Source organism: Protobothrops mucrosquamatus, unplaced genomic scaffold (assembly GCF_001527695.2).
Source record: "Protobothrops mucrosquamatus isolate PMUCROS unplaced genomic scaffold, P.Mucros_1.0 scaffold1329, whole genome shotgun sequence".
NCBI classification, from domain to species: Eukaryota; Metazoa; Chordata; class Lepidosauria; order Squamata; family Viperidae; genus Protobothrops; species Protobothrops mucrosquamatus.
Window position 1 is genome coordinate 554522 of NW_015387528.1, and position 20578 is coordinate 575099.

The 20578-nt window shown below is 46.8% G+C and overlaps 1 protein-coding gene across 1 annotated transcript in view; it reads left to right on the top strand.

Annotated features, from left to right (window-relative positions):
• CLSTN1 (calsyntenin 1) overlaps positions 1-20578 on the top strand; it is a 37716-nt gene that overhangs the window by 627 nt on the left and 16511 nt on the right. Inside the window, exons 2-8 of the mRNA XM_015821418.1 lie at positions 9639-9761; positions 13826-13855; positions 15533-15728; positions 17942-18150; positions 19241-19390; positions 19496-19681; positions 19996-20244. Of these exons, the coding sequence (XP_015676904.1) occupies positions 9639-9761; positions 13826-13855; positions 15533-15728; positions 17942-18150; positions 19241-19390; positions 19496-19681; positions 19996-20244 (1143 nt within the window). The remainder of the gene's footprint in view (positions 1-9638; positions 9762-13825; positions 13856-15532; positions 15729-17941; positions 18151-19240; positions 19391-19495; positions 19682-19995; positions 20245-20578) is intronic.

Here is a 20578-nt window from a genome sequence, read left to right on the forward strand (position 1 = left end):
GTGCCACCCGAAAGTGCGTGGGGTTTGCGGGGAGGGAGGGTTGGAATGGGTGGGTGGGTGGGTAGGTAGGTAGGTAGGTAGGTAGTGTTCTGTCTCCATAGGATTGCAATCTGAAAGAGATACACCCAGTTGGATTGTATTTACCTAGAGGGAGATAAAAAGTGAGATGGGTGGATGGATGGATGGATGGATGGATGGAATCGGTGGGTAAGTAGGTAGGTGGATAGGTAGTTAGGGTTCTCTGCACAGGATTGTAATCTGAAAGAGATACACCCAAGTGTGTAGTATTTACATAGCGGGGGATAAAGAGAAAAGTGGGATGGATGGATGCTGGATGGATGGGGTGGGTAGATAGGTAGACAGGTAGGTAGGTAATGTTCTGTCTCCATAGGATTGCAATCTGAAGGAGATACACCCAGTTGGGTTGTATTTACCTAGAGGGAGATAAAAAGTGAGATGAGTGGATGGATGGATAGATGGATGGAATCGGTGGGTAAGTAGGTAGGTGGGTAGGTAGTTAGGGTCCTCTGCACAGGATTGTAATCTGAAAGAGATACACCCAAGTGTGTAGTATTTACATAGCGGGGGATAAAGAGAAAAGTGGGATGGATGGATGGGGTGTGTAGATAGGTAGGTAGGTAATGTTCCGTCTCCATAGGATTGCAATCTGAAAGAGATACACCAAACTCTTGTATTTACCAAGAGGAAGATAAAGAGAAAAGTGGGATGGATGGATGGATGGGGCGGGTAGGTAGGTAGATAGGTAGGTACACAGGTAGGTAGTGTTCTGTCTCCATAGGATTGCAGTCTGAAAGAGATACACCCAGTTGGGCTGTATTTACCTAGAGGGAGATAAAAAATGAGATGGATGGATGGAATAAATCAGTGGGTAAGTAGGTAGGCGGGTAGGTAGTTAGGGTACTCTGCACAGGATTGTAATCTGAAAGAGATACACCCAAGTGTGTAGTATTTACATAGCAGGTGATAAAAGAGAAAAGTGGGATGGATGGGGTGGGTAGATAGGTAGACAGGTAGGTAGGTAATGTTCTGTCTTCGTAGGATTGAAATCTGAAAGAGATAGCCCCAGTTGGGTTGTATTTACCTAGAGGGAGATAAAAAGAAAAGTGGGGTGGATGGTGGGTAGGTAGTGTTCTATGTGCATAGATTGCAATCTGAAAGAGATACACCAAACTGTGTTGTATATAGGTAGAGAGAGATAAAGAGAAAAGTAGGATGGATGGGGTAGATAGGTAGATAGTTAGGTAGTGTTCTGCTCCATAGGATTGAAATCTGAAAGAGATACACCCAATTGGGTTGTATTTACCTAGAGGGGGATAAAAAGTGAGATGGATGGATGGATGGAATTGGTGGGTAAGTAGGTAGGTGGATAGGTAGTTAGGGTTCTCTGCACAGGATTGTAATCTGAAAGAGATACACCCAAGTGTGTAGTATTTATATAGCGGGTGATAAAGATAAAAGTGGGATGGATGGATGAGGAGATAAATATGGATGGAGGGATAATGTTTTCGCTGCACGGGATTGCAAACTGAAGGAATAACTGCAAGATTGTTATATCCATACGGTTGCCATCTGAAGAATTTCACCCAAGTGTGTGATATTTACGTGGGTGGGTGGGTGGATGGATGGAGTAAGAGAGAGAAGTCTCCAGGTTGTGTTCTCTACCCAGGATATCTAGGAGAAGAGGTGTCTTGTATTTTATCTGCACCATCGGAAAGAGAATACTCAATGTTGTGTTACATATGCACAGTGTGGGAGAGAAGGCCAAGTGGTATGTTGACTGGTATGCACACACCGGGAGAGAGGCCAAGTGTTGTGTTGCCTATGCAAAATCTGACAGAGGCACAGAGTTGTTACATGCAGGGGATTGTAGTCCGAGACAGATTAAGGATCAGGTCTGGGGTATACTGAATACCTAGAGATGGGTTGCAACCTAGAGGGTCGCTGTGGGAAAGAGAAGACACAATGTTGTGTTCTCTTTCCACAGTCCGAGAGAGCAGGTGCAGTGTAGTATTTTATGGCTACTGCCCAAGAGAGGCCAGCTCTTGTGTTACCTATGCACAATCTGAAAGAGAAGTCATAGGGATTTGTTAAAGAGAAAGAGAAAGAAAAGGGTTGCCATTAGGGAGAGCCTTCACAGAATTGTGTTATATGCAGTGGTGGGATTCAAATAGGTGAACAACCGGTTCTCTTGTGTGGATGCCACTTCCGGAAGTCCATTCTGGGCCTGGGCAACCAAAAATTAGCTACCGGTTCTGCCAAAGTGGTGCGAACCAGCTGAATCCCACCACTGGTTATATGTGCACACGATTGGCATCAGAGGAGCGGGCAGTAGCGGTGTGTTAGATATGCATAGGATTGCAGTTCAAAAGAGAAGCCATGAGGCTGTGTGATAGAGTCACAACATTGCCATCCAAGGGAAAGTCACCATTTTGCATTTTGTTGATGCGCAGCCTGGTCTTCACAGATGCAGCGTTGCATGTGTATTACGTATACACATGCACGCTGTTGGAGTTTGATTGATAGAAGGATCCACACGGAGGATGCACATACCGTTTCGGTATATCCACATTGCTAGAGGAAGATTGAAAAGCTGCTTTTAATAGCTCTGGGCAGCTTACAGAGATTATAAGAATCCGGCTAAAACAACAGAAGTTGCAACTGACACAGTCTTAAAAAGGGGCTGGTGAAAGAATTGTCCCCAGCAGCAAAATCAGGCACGATATTTTAATCAGGGTTAGTAATCTAACAATCCTTTATACGTGCCGTGGAATATTTTAATATGCATCCTAATGTAATCCTAGTGCATGCTCCATGCAGCAATACAGCAATGCATGATTTAATAACCTCGGAAGGCATTTCATGAAGACAGACAGCGAAAGGAAAGTTAAAAACGGACAGCTCAACTTTTGCCTTCATCTTTATGGTGATATTTATATATATATATATATATGTAACCTTGTGTTTGGTTATACTTACTTGGGACTAAGCCCCGTTGAATTCAGGGGTAATTGTGTGCATAATATTCCGTTGCAAGATCATTTTCCCTTCTACCTCATTACCTGCTAATCACTCCTGGGGGCATTTAATTCCTTCATTATTTCCCCTTCTATCTTTTCCAGTCCATTCCCTCTTGGATGTAGTTTGTATCCCTCCTCCCCACTTTGTACTGTATGTATGATCTGTAACAGACAGGACACGCAGAAGGTAACAGAGTGCATGCCTTCTGCGAAGTGCAGGATATTTTTCTGAGATCTAGGCATCGTTCATTCCCCTTTGTGCCCTTAAAACTAGCCTTTTGAGCGCTCCCACTCTTCCCCCTCCTCCTCTATAATTTTAACCCACAGCCACCACCATTTTCTGTCTCTTACAAGAACACTCATTCTGGTTCTATGATTTGTGGGGTATAATTTTACAGGGTTTTTTTGGGGGGAGGGAGCCTGCAGCAGACATACTAAGGCAAACTTTTTAAAAAAATAAATAAATAAAAGCACTCCTCATTCTCTTCCTTCCTCACCAGTTATTTAGAGTCAAAGGGAGGCTGTCATCCTATTTGAGATATGGAAGCTCGGGATTGTTATTAGTGGTAAGGAAAGGTTAATTTTAAGGGTGATGAATCTGCTTCTTGGGGGCAATAAAGATATAATGCCTGTGTTTAGGTCTCTCTCTCTTTCTCTCTCTACCTACCTACCTACCTACCTCTCCCCCCCGCCTGCCTGCCTGCCTGCCTGCCTGCCTATCTATCTATCTATCTATCTATCTATCTATCTATCTATCTATCTATCTATCTATCTATCTATCTATCTATCTATCTATCTATCTATCTATCTATCTATCTATCTATCTCTTTCTCTCTCTCTCTCACTCCACCTACCTACCTCTCCCCCACCTACCTGCCTGCCTGCCTGTCTGTCTACCTACCTAACGGTATCTCTCTCTCTCTCTCTCTCTCTCTCTCTCAAACACAGACACACACACACACACACACACACACACACACACACACACACAGAGGTATGGTTTGTACATTTGCTGGGGGAATTTCTGATCGCCAACCAGGGACATCACATCCTGGGAACTCTGCATTTTTCCCCCCCTGAAAACCCTTTGTGGAGAGGCATTGAGGTAGGTAAGGATACGCATTGCAGAAAACCTCAGGGTTTTATTTCATTAGATGTGAAAACCCGAAAACAAGGGCCAGGTGAGATGGCTTAAATGCTGTATTAGTGTCTTGTTTCAAAAGGACAGGTTCACCCTCCATTGATTTTCCCGGCTGCCACAAGGAAAGCATAGCAGACTGAACTTCTATTTCACCGTTGGGGAGAGCCTGGGCCTTCTCCGGGAAGGTGTCAATTTCCTGCTTCATTTTGTTCAGTTTCCTTGCAGCGTTCCAGAGAAGTAGCACTTGATAAGGAGAGACGAAATAAAACCCTTTGGCACTCTTTAAAAGTAAGCAATAGATAATAGTTTTCCAGGTTGAATTATCCTCCCTGACCATTCCTGTGCCTTCCAGGCAACACAAGACTTGTCGTCTTAAAATTGTTTGTATTTTAGTAGAGAAAACAAGAATGTCATTTTGCTTCCCTTTTGCCAAAACATATTTCGAGTCTTCCCCCCCCTTTTTTTCCCTTTTTTTGAAGCTTGTCCTTTTAAAGGTTATGGATGCAATAAAGGCAGAGGCTAAATTCTGGAACAATACTTGCCTTAGTGTGGGATATTGAGAGGACAAAAATTGCTGAGGCAAACTTTGAATGACTGAGCAGCTTTATCCCAGAACAGCTTTTTCTAGTGCTACAGGAATAACTTTGATTTATTAAGAAGAAATAACTGGGCCAGAATGCCTCTTGCTTCCTCCCAGAATGAGCTATAATGTTCTACCTGCAACTGTGGGAAGGGATCCTGAATGCAAAAGGGCTGTTAGATGATGCCTCTCAGCACTTTATCATCTTTGAATGATGGCCTAATGTAAGCATGAGTGCAGAAGGCAGGTTAATAAGAATTCTTTCTTTAAACGCTGAGCAGTTTTTGCAAATAAATCTGGGAAGAATATACACTGGCCTTCGGCCCATAACTACAAGAACGATTTGCAGTCTCTAGACGCAAGTCTGTGTTGAAAAAAAATAAATTAGATGCAAGATACGAACAGGGATTTAATCACATCCTCCATCTTCTGCCAATTCACCATGGAGTGGCACTGGAATCATTAACCTCCTCCTATAGATTAGTCTTCTGGATCAATGCATTGATTTGGGGAGCAGCTCTTATCCTCCCAATCATTACCTTTGGGGTTTTTTTTAGGAACTTTAGGCAGGATGATCCCCATGATAGTCAGCTCTTTTTACAAATTATTATTTTTCCCCTCAAGCTGTCTATACTATAGTGAATTGCTGACTTAAAACTGGAAGCTGGGAGAGAAGATTATATGTTTTAATCTTTAGGATTAACTAGAGGAGACAATTCCGTAGCCTCTAGCTTTAACAAAGTTGGGTTTCCTTGTTTGAAAAGAAGGACTAAGGGTGACATGATAGCAGCATTCCGGTATATGAGGGGCTGCCACAAAGAAGAGAGGGTCAATTTATTTTCCAAAGGAGCAGAAGACAAGACAGGAAGCAACGGATGGAAACTAATCAAAGAGAGAAGCAACCTGGAATTAAGGAGAAACTTCCTAACAGTGAGGACAATCAACCAGTGGAACAGTTTCCCTCCAGAAGTTGTGGATGCTCCATCACTGGAGGGTTTTAAGAAGAGACCGGACAGCCATTTGTCGAGAATTTGTAGGATCTCCTGCTTTTGTAAGGGGTTGGACTAGAAGACCTCCAAGGTCCCTTCCAGCGCTATTCTGATTGTTGGCTGGTGTTTGGAATTTATTTCACATCTACGTTGGGATTCAGTCCCTTCTCGGACTTGCAGGTATTGTTGGTGGCAGTTGTGAAATTTGGCCCAGGATGGATCTTAAATTTCCACCAGGGATTGTTTCCTTTTAAATAGGTGTCCCATCTCATGATGGCTTGTTCTGTAGCAATGAGGCTTCCCCTGTTCGCTGCTGCATTTTTTGCTGTCTGTGGTTCTCAACGCAGCAGAAACGCTGCTGGAGAAGACTTTTGTTTGGGCATGAGAAACTTGCCTTTAAAAGGCACTTTCAGAGGAGAAACCTTGAGTGTTTTATAGCAAAGTTAATGCTTAACACTGCTCTCCTGAAGCTTGCAGAAAACTACTGCCTTTTAGATAGCTTTGAAGAAAGAAAGAAAGAAAGAAAGAAGGAAAGAAGGAAAGAAAGAAAGAAGGAAAGAGAGAAAGGAAAGAAAGAAAGAGAAAGAAAGAAAGAAAAATGAATACTTATATCTGTCTAGGTTGAGTGATTTGCAATGCAGGGGAATGAGAAGCAAAGATTTCTGAACCATCATTGTTCATTTGTTGTTTTTTATTTGCCATAAGAGGCTAAGCCACAGTGTTTCTCAACCTTGACAATTTTAAGGCATGTGGACTTCAACTCCCAGAATTCCACAGCCAGCAATGCTGGCTGTGGAATTCTGGGAGTTGAAGTCCACATGCCTTAAAATTGTCAAGGTTGAGAAACACTGGACTAAGGGAACAAGCCCTAGTCTCCAAGACCCATCCCTATTTTTGTGATGACATTCATTCACCTGGCTCTTAATTTTATAACTTATGTGTTGAGGTTTCCCCCCCCCCCCCTCCTTCAAAGCTTTTGTGCTTTAGGAAAGATGTTTTTGCTTGATGCCTTCTTCTCTGATGTCTGAGAAAAACACCTGAAATAAAATAAAATAAAGAGGGGGTTGTTTGTTTTTTCCCAACCAAATTTCAGCAGTCAAGAGAATGCGGAACTGAAACGATAAATAGTAATTAACAATCGGTGTTTGCTGCTCGCCAGTTAAATACCAACAGATGAAGTTTGGCATTTTAGCTGTTCTTCATTCCAGGCTGAATAGGTTTTTTCTTTTTTCTTTTTTTCCACACGGGTTGTTAAAAATGAAGAGGTTATAAACGGGAGCAATAACTGCGAAGCGGATTCTGAGCAACTTGTCATGTTTCTGGGGGCCCTGAACCTAAACCAGCAGTAAATTAGGATTGCTTTGCAGGTCTGGGGCTTCAGTTTTCTTCAGAACCTCACCTCCTTCCTCCCACTTCTTGAGGATCCCTGAAACCCAACTCATGGAGTAGCTTTATGCCCGTGCAAAGATTGGGAATGCCACCTCAAATTGGCAAAAAAAAGGCACTAGAGCAGGGGTAGGCAACCTCAGCTCTTTTATGACTCGTGGACTTCAACTCCCAGAATTCCTCAGCCAGCCATGCTGAGGGGAAAGGGAGAGGTTTCCAAGCTGAGCCATGTTGGCTCAGGAATTCTGGGAGTTGAAGTCCACGAGTCCTAAAAGAGCCCAGGTTGCCTACCCCTGCCCTAAACAGACCTGAAGCACTTGACCTCTGGGTGCAATTTTCCTTTTCACCTAATCAATACGGGTTCTTTCTCTCCCTCTCCTGCATTAGCCTTTTTTTAGATAAAGCCTTATGCTATTTTCAGTGCTCCAGGAGCAGCTTGAAGGCTGTCACCCCTCCAAAGACTGCATTAAATCTTAAATGACAAAACCTATTGGTAGGATAAAAGACATTTTTTTTTTCAACAACAAAAAAAGCCCTAATCTTTCAATTTATTCTGGGAACAGACTCTGCAGACTTTCAGCTGGGACATTATATTATTATCCTTTATGAAGAGAACATGTCTCATTTAATATAACCAACCTTCTTTGTGCCGTGCTGCCTGCAGACCGACGTAATTCATCTTTGTTAAAGACTGGCGGGATGGTGGCAATGGCGGATGCCAAAGAAAGACAAGGCCGTACCTTGTCTGTGGCAGCTTATGAGAATCCTAGTTCTATCTGGATGTTCAGGATTTAGTATTGCCCACTCGCCATGAAATTCTGGGCAGTGACCGTCATCTAAATACCTGAACCCTCTAACACAAAGTGCAGTTAAAGCCTCATGCGGTGTCTCCACAATTTAGAGCCAGGTAGAGTTGGGTGTGACATTCTGATCTTGCCAGCTAGGCTGTTCCACAGCGCAGATGCTATGATATGACCAGGTTCCTTCACAGCATCTCTTTAATAGAAGAGACCTGGAGCATACCAAGCCTATCAAATCTTGCGGGGTGGATAGAAATAACTGGAGATGGGCAATCTCACAAATAACCTGGCCCCGAAGGGCTCTTTAGGTGATAGCCAACGCCTGGAATAGCCCATTTGCAACTGGACTAGCTGTAGCTTCTGTGGAGTCTCCCAGCGCAGTCCCACGTAGAGGACGGTCATCCAGAGCAGGGCTTTTCAACCAGTGGTACGGGTACCACCTGTGGTACATTGGCACCTGGCAGGTCGTACGCGACCATCCTAGAAAAGTAGCGGGGGAAGGGAATGAGCTGAACCGGTGGCAGCACCGCACAAGCCTGAGCAAGAGATGGCTGGAGCTGCAGGGCTGTCAGGGCTCAGTGGAAGCGCCAGGATCAGTGCCAGGCTCCAGCTGGTGCTCGGCACTGATCCTGGTGCTTCTGCTGAGCCCTGAAGAAGCACCAATCAGCTGGAATGTTGCAGCCTCTCCAGGGTCTTGTGATTTACATTCAGATGCTTGGCAACTGATTCATATTTATGACAATCACAATGTCCCAGGGTCATGTGAAGTGACCAAAATCTGCTGCAACCACCCAGCAGACAGGAATAAAAACCAAACATCCCCCACCCCACCTCTGCTGCCAATCCTCAACAGAAATGCTCACAACAATGAAAACCTCGGACAGGAGGATGAGCGCGGCCAGGCGGGCAAACAGGTGTCTTGCTCGGCTGTGGCTTGGGGGTGCCATTGTAACTTCGAACAGTCACTAAGCAAACTGTTGTAAGTCGAGGACTACCTGTACTTCATCTCTTTTTTCCTGTTTTTTGGGGGTGGGGTCATCAAGTTTTTGACCCCTTGCTAGGCGACTGGTGGTACTCGTATGTTGCCATATCCTAAAAGTGGTACAATGGCCGAAAAGGTTGAAAAGCCCTGATCCAGAGGAGAGTCGACGAAGGGGTGGGTGATAATGAGATGGGCCTCCTTAATCTGGATTTTGCTTCCCAGAGTAATATCTTGAATCACAGACACAGGATTAAATAAATGAAAATGTCAACCATCCCCCTTGGTCATCTAGCAAAGAAAGACTCCTGGCCGTTTAATTTTGCCAAGAGTGAAAAGCTTAAATGGTTACAGAAGGTAGCAGAAGCTGATGCTGAGGTTTTCGCACACAAACAACACAAAGGAAAGCCGCCATCCCTGGTAAATGTTCAATCAGGTGCTTGCGTATTGTTTAGGAAACAGGTGATCAGTTCCCAGCTCTGCATCTCCTTACTTTTGACCTGGGCTGGCTGTAGCTTCTCACCTGGGCTAAGCTGAGCTTCCATCCCCCTTTTTCTTCCTCTTTACTTTCCACTCTTTCCGTCTCCCCTCCACTGCCCACGCCAATGTCAGGCCGTCAACTCGCGAAGCTCGGATAGGTGAGATGCAGCCCCGGCAGAAAACATTTGGGATAGGCCGTTGCCCTCAGTCTCTTATTAATCTTGTTCTGTTCATTGGTTTTACAGTTAACAAGCACAAGCCGTGGATTGAAACCACTTACCATGGCATTGTTACCGAAAACGACAACACAGTGCTCCTGGACCCTCCCTTGATAGCACTGGATAAAGATTCGCCGCTTCGCTTTGCAGGTAGGTGTCAAAGCAAGAATATACAGTATTTGCAGCTTTGACAGTAGGGGAGCTTGCATTTATTTAATTAGTGTTTGGTGGAGGCCTTCCTTCAAAACCAAGGTCCCTTTGACGTGGAAAAGTATGTGTAGTTATCCCATAATAGACCCACTATACGTATGGGAGAAAGGCAAAATGGTAAAACCGGGTTGGGTTCTGGAGAAATTGGTGCAGTGAAGCCAGGAATATATTTGCTGGAATAGTTAATTTTGAATACAGTTCATGTGTGAAGATTTGGCCCGTGGGTTTTGGAATAGCGTGAAACTCAAACTGGGGATGTATCCACTGGGGCGTGTAATCAAGAAAGGCTGGGGTGTGTGTGTGTGTGTCCAGTTGCAACTAGCCCCGACTTTTTATTTGCCACAGCTCCATTGTGTGAGGGGCCGCCAGCAATCCGCTGTAAAGCGAACTCGAATCAATAAAGGGACGATCAAGCCTCTCGGCTTCATTGGACATAAGGAGATTACATGCAGGAGAGCATGTGGCATTCATAACTATTCACGCAAGCTTTAAATTGGAAATTTGTCAGCATCGGTCTTTTGTTACGGAAAATCTTTGGCCCCCTTCAGCCTGGTTTTCCAGCCTGACGTGCCAAAAAGCCAGAGAACCACCTGCCCGTGATTGGATTTCCATTTTGATCGGCCAAGCCAATTCCTGGCTTGGCTGCAAACCCCAGATCAAGTTCTCTATCCCTGTACCCTCTCGCCTTTTTTTACACAGCATGCTTTCCTAGCCTGGCCTCTTCCCTCCAAGTTATTGGGCCGGTTGGGGACTGTAAGTTCTCAAGAACCAAGCAGCTTTGGATCTTGGGGCAGTGTTAAATGGCCGAATCCACACGTCCCCTCTGAAAAAGGAAGGGGCTATACTCAGGAGATGAATGCCTGCAGACCATTCCCCGTGAAGAGGGATAAGATGTTTGGATAGAGCAGTGGTCTTCCAACTTGGCCCTTTGATGACTTGTGGACTTCAACTCCCAGAGTGCCTGGCTGAGGAATTCTGGGAGTTGAAGTCCACAAGTCATCAAAGGGCCAAGTTTGAAGACCCCCGGGATAGAGAGTGAGGCCTAGAGCCAGCTTGGTGTAATAGTGAAGGTATCAGGCTAGAAACTGGGAGTCAGTGAGTTCTAGTTCCACCTTTAGGCGCAAAAGCTGGCTGGGTGACTTTGGGCCAATCACTAGGAGACTGTGAGTTCTAGTCCCACCTTAGCATGAAACTAACTGGGTGCTCTTGGGCCAGTCACTGCCAGATTAAAAAAAAATAACTCAAGGGATTTGTAAAGACGGTGGCTATTGTTCATTAGGGCTTGTATTCTTTCTCTGGCCTTGAATTCACATCTTTCTAATCAAAGCAAAACTTCAAATTCTTTTAGGATTTTTCTTCCTCCTCCCCCTTTTGGACATAACAATATTATTCACAGTTTCAAAGAGATAAAAGTGGCTTGAATGTACGGGGGGAAAACCCTTCGGATTTTGAGATCTCTGCATTACGTAAGGCCTTAAAAACACAATACGTTCAGAACATGTTAGATTTAATGCTCCTTCCGATTTTGCAATTTGGTTGGGATACAAGAGCTGGCTTAGGAAAAAACGTCCCTTTTAGATACCTTGTGCCCTTTACAGCAGCTGTTTGCAGGTTTAGTTTCCTCTTGAATGTGGATTTCCCATCAAAGCAAAGGCTGGCCCTTGGGAAGATGGTGTTTTCCAAGACCTAAGTTTTCCAACAGATCTAAGGCTGAGCTCAACCCAAATTGAGGAACGAAGCTGCTTTGGCAATCTACGTTGGTAAGAAATGTCAAAGCAAGCGAACAAGGGAAACTTTGCAAATCAAAGCTTTATAATGCTGCTAATTTTCAAAAGCTACTGAACGCTGCTGGCGGCCTTGTTTGAAGGCACATTCTTGAAGACAGCCTTCCAAAGCTAAACAGATTCGTGCTTGATGATTGCCAGGGTAGGATATGACTAAGAATCTTTTTCGTGGCACCTGGAGTTCTCTGGAAGAAAATTACAGAATACAGATTAGGATATCATAACTGAGCAAAACAGAACAAAATGTAGCACACCCTGTGAGGAAGGCTGTTACTAAACATCCTCTGCCAGAGACTGGATTTTCAGACCTGTTTTCAATCTGCCCCGAATGAAATCAAGGGCTAAATTCAAAGAGCTGTTCTCCTTTCATGGCGCAGGACGATTTAGATAAGGCGTAAGCAGCAGGCCTCTGACGTATCGTAAATTGCTTTTTGAAACGTCTCCGTAATTTGGGGTTTTTTTTTGAGATTCCCCTGGAATATATATTAGAGAAAGAATGTTCTGTCCTCCACTGTTTGCGTCGGGACGGGCTCAAGGGCAGAAGACCTTGCAAACTCCACTTTTGAGGGCATAGTGTCCTTTTCCCAGCCTGTTCCCTCTCTCCCGTGGACGGACGAAGCTGCGTCAGCCCTGACAGATGAAGCACTTACAAAAGCAGGTCAAAAGCGTTCCAGAAACGCGGCAACGAAGGGAGGCTTCGTTGAGGAGCAGAGAGCTAAAAAGCTGAAGAGGTCCATCCTGCCTCTCTTGGCTAACGATGAAGAAATGTCCATCTGTCGTAAATTTGGGTAACCCTTTTTAAGCCAGTGAGACATTGCCACGCTCTGCGGCTCTGGGTTTTCCTAATCCTGACAGCCAACGTAGAGTTTTGATCCATTTTCCACGACAGACCTTCAAGCAAGGCACTGTGGTTAGCATCACTCACGTTGAGCCTACTCAAGCATCTTCATTCAAGTCTTTTTTTTTTTCCCCACCCCAGTTTGGGCCAGTCTGAACCAGAAGTGCTATTTCAGGAGGCAACTGGACGTCCCTGTTTTTTCTCTGGAGTCGTTTCGCTTTTCATCAGCTCTCCAGAGAAGCTTCTGGGACGAGAAGCGGGATGTCTTCAAAGAAAAACAAGATTAAGTCCAGTTGCCTCTTGGAAAAAGTACTTCTGGGACAACCAGGATCCAGAGGATGGAGAACCTCCATAGAGCCAGTCTGAAATGAGTCAGTTGCTGTCAAAAGCAATTCCTCGTCGGGTGCGGGTCACGGCCTAGCTTAGAATTGACAGCTGTTCCTTTGAAGAGCATCTAGATCAGTGGTTCTCAACCTGTGGGTCGGGACCCCATTTGGGGTCAATCGACCATTTCACGGGGGTCGCCAAGCAAGGCTGTCCGCCATTTTTTTGTCCGCCATTTTTTTTGTCCGTCATTTTTCCCCCTTTTCCGGCGGGTGCCTTACCTCCCTTGGGCTGGGCCAGCTGGTGGTCGGCCTGCTCCGTCTCTGCCGCTTGCCAGCTACGCCTCGGCCGGCACAGGGGGCGGAACCATGCATGTGCGGCGCTCCCGGGCAGGGAAAGTCCTCGACTTACGACCTGTTGGGTAGTCCTCGACTTACGACCGGTTTAGTCCTCGACTTACGACCGGTTTAGTCCTTGACTTACGACCGGTTTAGTCCTTGACTTACGACTGGTTGGGGTCGCGGCATTAAAAAGGTTGAGAACCACTGATCTAGATTGGCAAGGACTATCCCAAGAGGGTCAACAATTAAAAAATAAAATAAAAATCTGAACTTGAGATAGATAACATCTGAGGCTCCTAGACATTCTGCAAAGTGTGGGAACAATACGGCCAAACAGGCGGGAAGGCCGAGTGGTATCCGAGACCCCCCCCAAGTTGGCTTTACGCATTATTTGAAAATGAGATTGGAACTCACTGCAGCATCTAAATTGTTGCGGAAACTAGGTGACCTCCTTCCAAAGTATGCCTGGGGCCTTCCTCTAAGCATCCCCTGGTTTCTGGGCTTGAAAAAAAAAGTGGGAATTGAATATTTTGGGGGGAGGGGGCTGGGGATTCTGGTGCATTTATGCTTGAGCGCAGCATTTAAATTTGGGGGTATTTTTTATTTCGTTGTTGCTCAAAGGTTTTCGATCCAATGTCTACGTGTTTTGACCTTTTCCTCGTTTCCTCCTTTTTTCAGTCTTTCCTGAAGACTTGGGTTTATCTTTTCTCCCTTTAGAGAGTTTTGAGCTGACCCTCAGCAAGGAAGGTGACAAAGGCCTCTTTGTATCCCGTTTTATCAATATTAACCCACTAACTTTTGGCTATGACATGGGGGAATCGGCACTTAAACGAGAAGATCCTGTCATGCTTTTCGGCCCTGAGTTATCCACCCACTTTCTCGGCCTCTCCGCTTCTCCTCCCTGCCCTCTCCTTGGCTTCCCCCAATCCCGTCTTTTAAAATATATATATATATCAATAGAAAAACCTCGTTTTATCATCCTTGGCTGGAAATATCGGTAAATCAGATCATCCATTTGGAGAGATTTAGGCGGCCGGTGGTTTGAAAACATGGCCTAGCCGAGCCCCTTCTTAAGGGCGGCGTCATTTTTCCAAGGGATCCGTGTCGTTTCCGCTTAAGTTGACGAAGATGGCGTGCCTGGTAAAAGTTGGCAGAACTGGCAATGCAGTCATTCTTGACTGCAGTTAGGGAAGAGAGAACTCCGTCTGCCGGGCATTTAAAAATTCCCAGTTTTGTAAACCGAATTCCACCCTCCGGGTCCTCTCCGGAGCGCAGCGCTGCCTCTCCGCTGCCGAATTGGTCAGTGGATAAATTGATAGTTTTCAACTGAGCGTGGCTTTGCAGAGAACCTGCCAGCTCTGTCCCCTTGACCTTGAGGCACGGAGATGGGAGTTCGATTCGGGATTAGCCCCTGGATCATCCTTTTCCTGGGGGGGGGGGAAATAGATCGGAAGGCGCCCTAGCAGGAAGAGATAAACTGGAGTTGGATATCCCGATGCACCAGTCTGCCAGCTGTAGTTTCCTGGAACATTTGGGTTGACACAGCATGCCTGTTCAGCGGAATGTGTGGATGCCGTGACTTGTGTGCTTCTCACAAGCCTCCGTCCTGGCGGATTTTCCAGTCTGCCAAGAGGGAAACGATCAAGGAAAAAAGCAGGGAGAGAGTTACTGCCTTAGTGCTATTGAAATGGATGCCTGAAAAATTGGTATTTCTGCTTTTTCTCCTCCGATAGTTCCTTTTGGTTCCCCGATTACTTCTGCTGTTCTTTCATTTTTAAAAATATATATATATATGTATCAGATACATTGCACAGGAAGACTCTTCCCCCCCCCATCACGTGACAGAATTTTGGTGAATGACAAGTGCTGAATCTTCTGCATCCAGTTGAAAATCTTGCCCCCCCACCTCACTCCCCCTCTCCCCTTCCTTGATTTGACAAGGGAGTGTTTTTTAACTGCTCTGGTCAAAAAACATGAGGAGGCCCAGCCAGCATTTATTCCCAGTGGCTTTTGACCATTTATGCTTCCGGGCTCTCTGCTCCTGTTTCCGGGAACTCGACTTCTCTGCCCTGGAGTTTCTTTCCCACGTGCTCCTGTGAAATGCCTGCCTTCTCTTTTGCAATGTCCTCCTGCATGAGTGAATGCAAAGGGAATTAATTGCTTGGCGATCCAGATGTCTGCCTGTTTCTTCCCTTTTTTCCAAACACGGACTAAAAGTTCCCAGGACGGCCCAAACACACGTTCCTTTTGCTTTGTCCCCCCTCACAAAACCCCTGGCTGCTAAACCGGTTGAGTGATACTTGTTCCAAATTCACACGTGTGTGTGTGTGTCTCTCCTCGTGCACGCCATCCCCGTTCGAGATCCGTCTTCCCGGTCCCGGCTGTCCGAAAGAGACTAATCCGAGCTTCCTTTGCCTCTCTTAGGTGAGATTTGTGGATTTAAAATTCACGGGCAAAATGTCCCCTTCGAAGCGGTGGTGGTGGATAAATCCACCGGGGAAGGGATGATCCGATCCAAAGAAAAACTGGACTGCGAGCTGCAGAAGGAATACACCTTCACCATCCAGGCCTACGATTGCGGGACAGGACCGGACCGAGTCAATATGAAGAAGTCTCACAAGTAAGCAGTGGGCGGGAGAAAGGAAGTCCTAATTGGAAATACGCTTTGCTTTCCGCAAATGGATCTGGTTTCTGCTTTTTTTTAAATACCCGTGGGAGATGGGTGTGTGGTTCCTGCGCCGAAAGGCACAGTGACGGAAGAGAGCGCGCCCCGGTTGCGTCTTGGCGCAAGCGTTCCAAGTCAGAAAGGGTCATTTGCTGGAGCATGGATCAGGTTTCCTTCTTGCGCGTTTGCTTGGTGCTCAGAATAACCACTTTGGAGGAATTAAATCAGCTTTGAGATCCTGGTTTGTAAAAGGGAACAGAACACTTGATGTAACTGATGGAGGTCAACGGCTCTGACCGATGTGCAGGTTGCTTCCCTTGCAGGATTTATGGAACAGAAGCAATCTTATTTTAAGAATTTGCACATTAACCTTTAGAGTATTTTCCATCCATCTCTCTCTCTCTCTCTCTCTCTCTCTCTCTCTCTCTCTCTCTCTCTCTCTCTCTCTCTCTCTCTCTCTCTCTCTCTCTCTCTCTCTCTCCCTCTCTCCCCCCTTCTCTCTCTCTTTCCCCCTCCCTCCCTCCCTCTCTCTCTCTCTTGTCCTGGCGTGGAAAAAAAAACCTTGTCTGCATTATGCTTTATGGTACAGCTCCTCTGATGACATGCGTTCCTTTGGCTTTTGCTGATCCACAGTGATCTTAACACATCCCGAGTCTTTTCGGCAGGACAGAGAAGCTGATCCAAGCATCTTTTTCAGAAAGGTTCAAGAAATCCGAAAGATAACGATGGATTTTTTTTTTTTAGAAGGTTGCTTACTCTGCTGAAAGGACAGAAAGCAAGACATATCTGCAGCTAGAGTCAGGATATACAAGGGTACATCTCCCCAACCCCCCAATTAGGTTTTAATTTCTGATACATGGGCATCCCTTGATGCTTTCTAAACAGATCTTACGTTTTTTCTCATGAACTTCAGATGCAAAAGAATTTTGAATATCTCTGGTCTGATTTTTCCCTAATAGGAGAGTCTGGAGGTGACTCTTAAGGTAGCAGGTTGTTATACCTCCCTCCCATTCCCCTGCTTTGACCTTTTAAAATTCTTGCCCAGGAGAAATTAGACAATTGGCCTGCAGCTTGACAAATTTAGGGGGGTGATGCTGTAATAAAAGCTGTCTGCTCCAGCTAATGGAGCCCCCACCCTTCCTTTCTTTAACTGCCATAATTGATCGCTTAATAAGGCCTGCTGCTTATAGTTGAAAAAAATCAAACATTCAGAGCTGTCACTACAACAGGAAGAACTCCAGGGCTGTTCATCTGTACGCAGAAATGCTAGCCAGCCTCCTTCCCCATTGGCCGCGGTGTCCGGGGAATTCTGGGAGTCGAAGTCCATACATCTCAAAATGGACAGGGCTGAGAGACACTGGGTCTTCAGCTCCCCCATCTCCGCCTTAAAGTAGGTTAGATTCCAAGGGATCTTCTCTTTTTCGTCATCGTAACGTCCGGTGGTAGCCAGCTCCCTTTGGCCCAATGTAAAGTAGAGTACACCCAAAAGTAAAGTAGAGTTAACTCTGGAGAGTCAGTGGATGAAAGACCAACAGGAAACTGAGCCCAAGTGATGGGAGTTGTTTGCTGAAGACTATCGGTTCAGCGGTCGTCTTCTCTAATTCCCAGGCCCTGCTAACACTAGCCTTTGTGTGTCTCCAGTTCAGAATTTTCCCCTTGATAAAGAATCTGTCCTTCAGTCCCAAAGGTGCTTTTTCACGAGGCAACTGGACTTGGGTTTTTTTCTAAGACAATAACAACAACAATAATAATAAAGTTGGAAGGGATCTTGGAGGTCATCTAGTCCAACCCCCTGCTCAGGCAGGAAACCCTATACCATTTCAGACAAATGGTTGTCCAGTTTCCTCTTAAAAACTTCCAGTGTTGGAGCATTCACCGCTTCTGGAGGCAGGTTGTTCCACTGGTTAATTGTTCTAACTGTCAGGAAATTTCTCCTTAGTTCTAGGTTGCTTCTCTCCTTGATGCGTTTCCACCCATTGCTTCTTGTCCTGCCTTCAGGCGCTTTAGAGAATAGCTTGACTCCCTCTTGGGGAATGGAAGGATTGATATTCCTTGCAGTCAGCTGGTCATTTGCATTTTTAGAGAGTCGTTGAGGCCACCTGGAGGCTTATCTGTGTCCTCAAGGTCACCTGAGTGGTGCAAATAGCAGTCTGACCCTCTGTTCCCAGAGCCACCGTGCACATCCAGGTGAACGATGTCAACGAGTATGCGCCAGTCTTCAAGGAGAAGTCCTACAAGGCCACGGCAATCGAGGGGAAGCGGTACGACAACATCCTGAAGGTGGAGGCGGTGGATGCCGACTGTTCCCCGCAGTTCAGCCAGATCTGCAGTTACGAGATTGTCACTCCGGAGGTTCCCTTTGCAATCGACAAAGACGGTAAGGCAGACGGCTGGCTGGCTTGTAACAGAAGGCATTTTGGATAGTGGCCCGAGTCCCTTTGGCCCAGATCCCTGTCAAGAGTCGTGGTGGCCCGGTGGTTAGAATGCAGTATTGCAAGCTAAATTCTGCCCACTGACAGCAGTTCGATCCTGACCGGCTCAAAGCTGACTCATCCTTCCATCCTTCCAAGGTCGGTAAAATGAGGACCCAGATTGTTGGGGGGGCAATAGGCCAGCTCTATAAACTGCTTAGAGAGGGCTGTAAAAGAACTATGAAGCGGTATATAAGTCTAAGTGCTATTGCTTGTGAAGGAAAGAGAGAGGAAGGAAGGAAGGAAGGAAGGAAGGAAGGAAGGAAGGAAGGAAGGAAGGAAGGAAGGAAGGTGGTTAGAATACAGAATTGCAGGCTAAACTCTGCCCACTGCCAGCAGTTCGATCCTGACCGGCTCACGGTTGACTCAGCCTTCCATCCTTTCGAGGTCGGTAAAATAAGAACCCAAATTGTTGGGCGGGCAATAGGCCAACTCTATAAACCGCTTAGAGAGGGCTGTAAAAGAACTATGAAGCTGTATATAAGTGCTATTGCTTGTGAAGGAAAGAGGAAGGAAGGAAGGCAGGCAGGCAGGCAGCCTGGTGGCACAGTGGTTAGAATACAGAATTGCAGGCTAAACTCTGCCCACTGCCAGCAGTTCGATCCTGACTGCTCATGGTCGATTCAGCCTTCCATCCTTCCGAGGTCGGTAAAATGAAGACCCAGATTGTTGGGGGGCCCATAAGCTGACTCTGTAAATCACATAGAGAGGGCTGTAAAGCCCTGTGAAGCGCTATATAAGTGCTGTTGCTATTGCTAAGTGAGCCAAAGGCCACGACAGAGGGCCGGGCTTGTACCCGAGAAGTTGGCAGGCCACAGAGCTGCCTTAGAGGGAAGGACCTCAAACCCATCCCATCCTCACTTTGGGGGAGGGATCATCACAATTCCCCCTCCCCCTCTCAATGCAGGGGTGCCAGTCCTTTTTATTTGCGACCGGCTAATTCACCGTGGCAGGGCCCGCTCTGTATTTTTTAACCCCGACTCCTGCCTTTTCCAGGATACATTAAGAACACGGAGAAGCTGAGCTTCAGCAAGGAGCACCAGTACAAGCTCACCGTCACGGCCTACGACTGCGGGAAGAAGAGGGCGGCCGAGGACGTGCTGGTGAAGATCAGCATTAAACCCACCTGCAAACCAGGCTGGCAGGGTTAGTCTTGTGTCCCCCCCTTTCCCCCCCCAAAAAAGCTCCTTGCTTGCTGCTTCAGGCCCCAAAGGCTGCTGCTGGCTGCAACGTTTCTGTTGATGGTTTCAGGCTGGAGCAAAAGGGTGGAATACGAACCCGGGACAGGGGCGCTTTCCCTCTTCCCCAACATCCACCTGGAGACCTGCGACGAGCCCATCTCCTCCGTCCAGGCCACCGTCGAGCTGGAGACCAATCACATTGGGAAAGGCTGCGACCGAGACACCTACTCGGAGAAGTCCCTGCACCGGCTCTGCGGTAAGCAGAAAGATTCCCGGCTTCTTGGGGGTGTGTATGTGTGTGTCGGGCTGGGTGAGCCTCTCTCGGCTGCGGCATGGGTGTTGAAAAGAGGCACAGAGGCCTTTCTCTCCGTGGGTACCTAATGTCCCCCCCCCCAGACCAGACAAACGAAGATGCCAGGTAAGATACGCGGTCTTTTACTCAGCAAACGTGAACGTGAGAATGGCGAGAATCAGAATTTCCCTACCGGAAGGAATGTCTAGCAGCAGATCTGCATCTTTGATGCAAAAACCGGCCTGCTCTTTTACGGTGTCTCACTCCTGGCATTGCAGGCGCTTCCTCGGACACCGCGGAGCTGCTCCCTTCCCCGAGCAACGTGGCCAACTGGACCGTCAACCTCCCCACCGACAACGGCCACGAAAGCGACCAGGTCTTCGAGTTCAACGGCACCCAAGCCGTGAAGGTGCCGGAGAGCGTGGTCAGCATCAGCCTGAAGGAGCCGTTTGTGATTTCCGTCTGGATGAGGCACGGCCCCGGGGCCAAGGAGAAGGAGACCATCCTCTGCAATTCGGACAAGACAGGTGAAGGCAGCTGGCGGCCGGCCGGCCATTCGGCTTGCGATCCCGCGCCTGGCCACTTCGGCCTTTGGGGTAGGATTGCGGTGAGGTCACAAAAAGACTGCACCAGCGTCGGTTTGAGAGCAGCAGGCTAAAATATCATTGTTTCTCCGTAGTCGCCCGGCCGTGGGTGTGGTGTTTCAGACTGTCTGGGTTTTGTGCTTGTTCCTTCTCCCTAGCACAGAGGTCCCCAACCTTTTGGGCACCGGGGACCGGTTCCGTGGAGAGAGGTTTTTCCGCGGACCGGAGGGTGCGTGGTTTTGTGTGCTGCCTACATTTATTTATTTATTTTATTTAT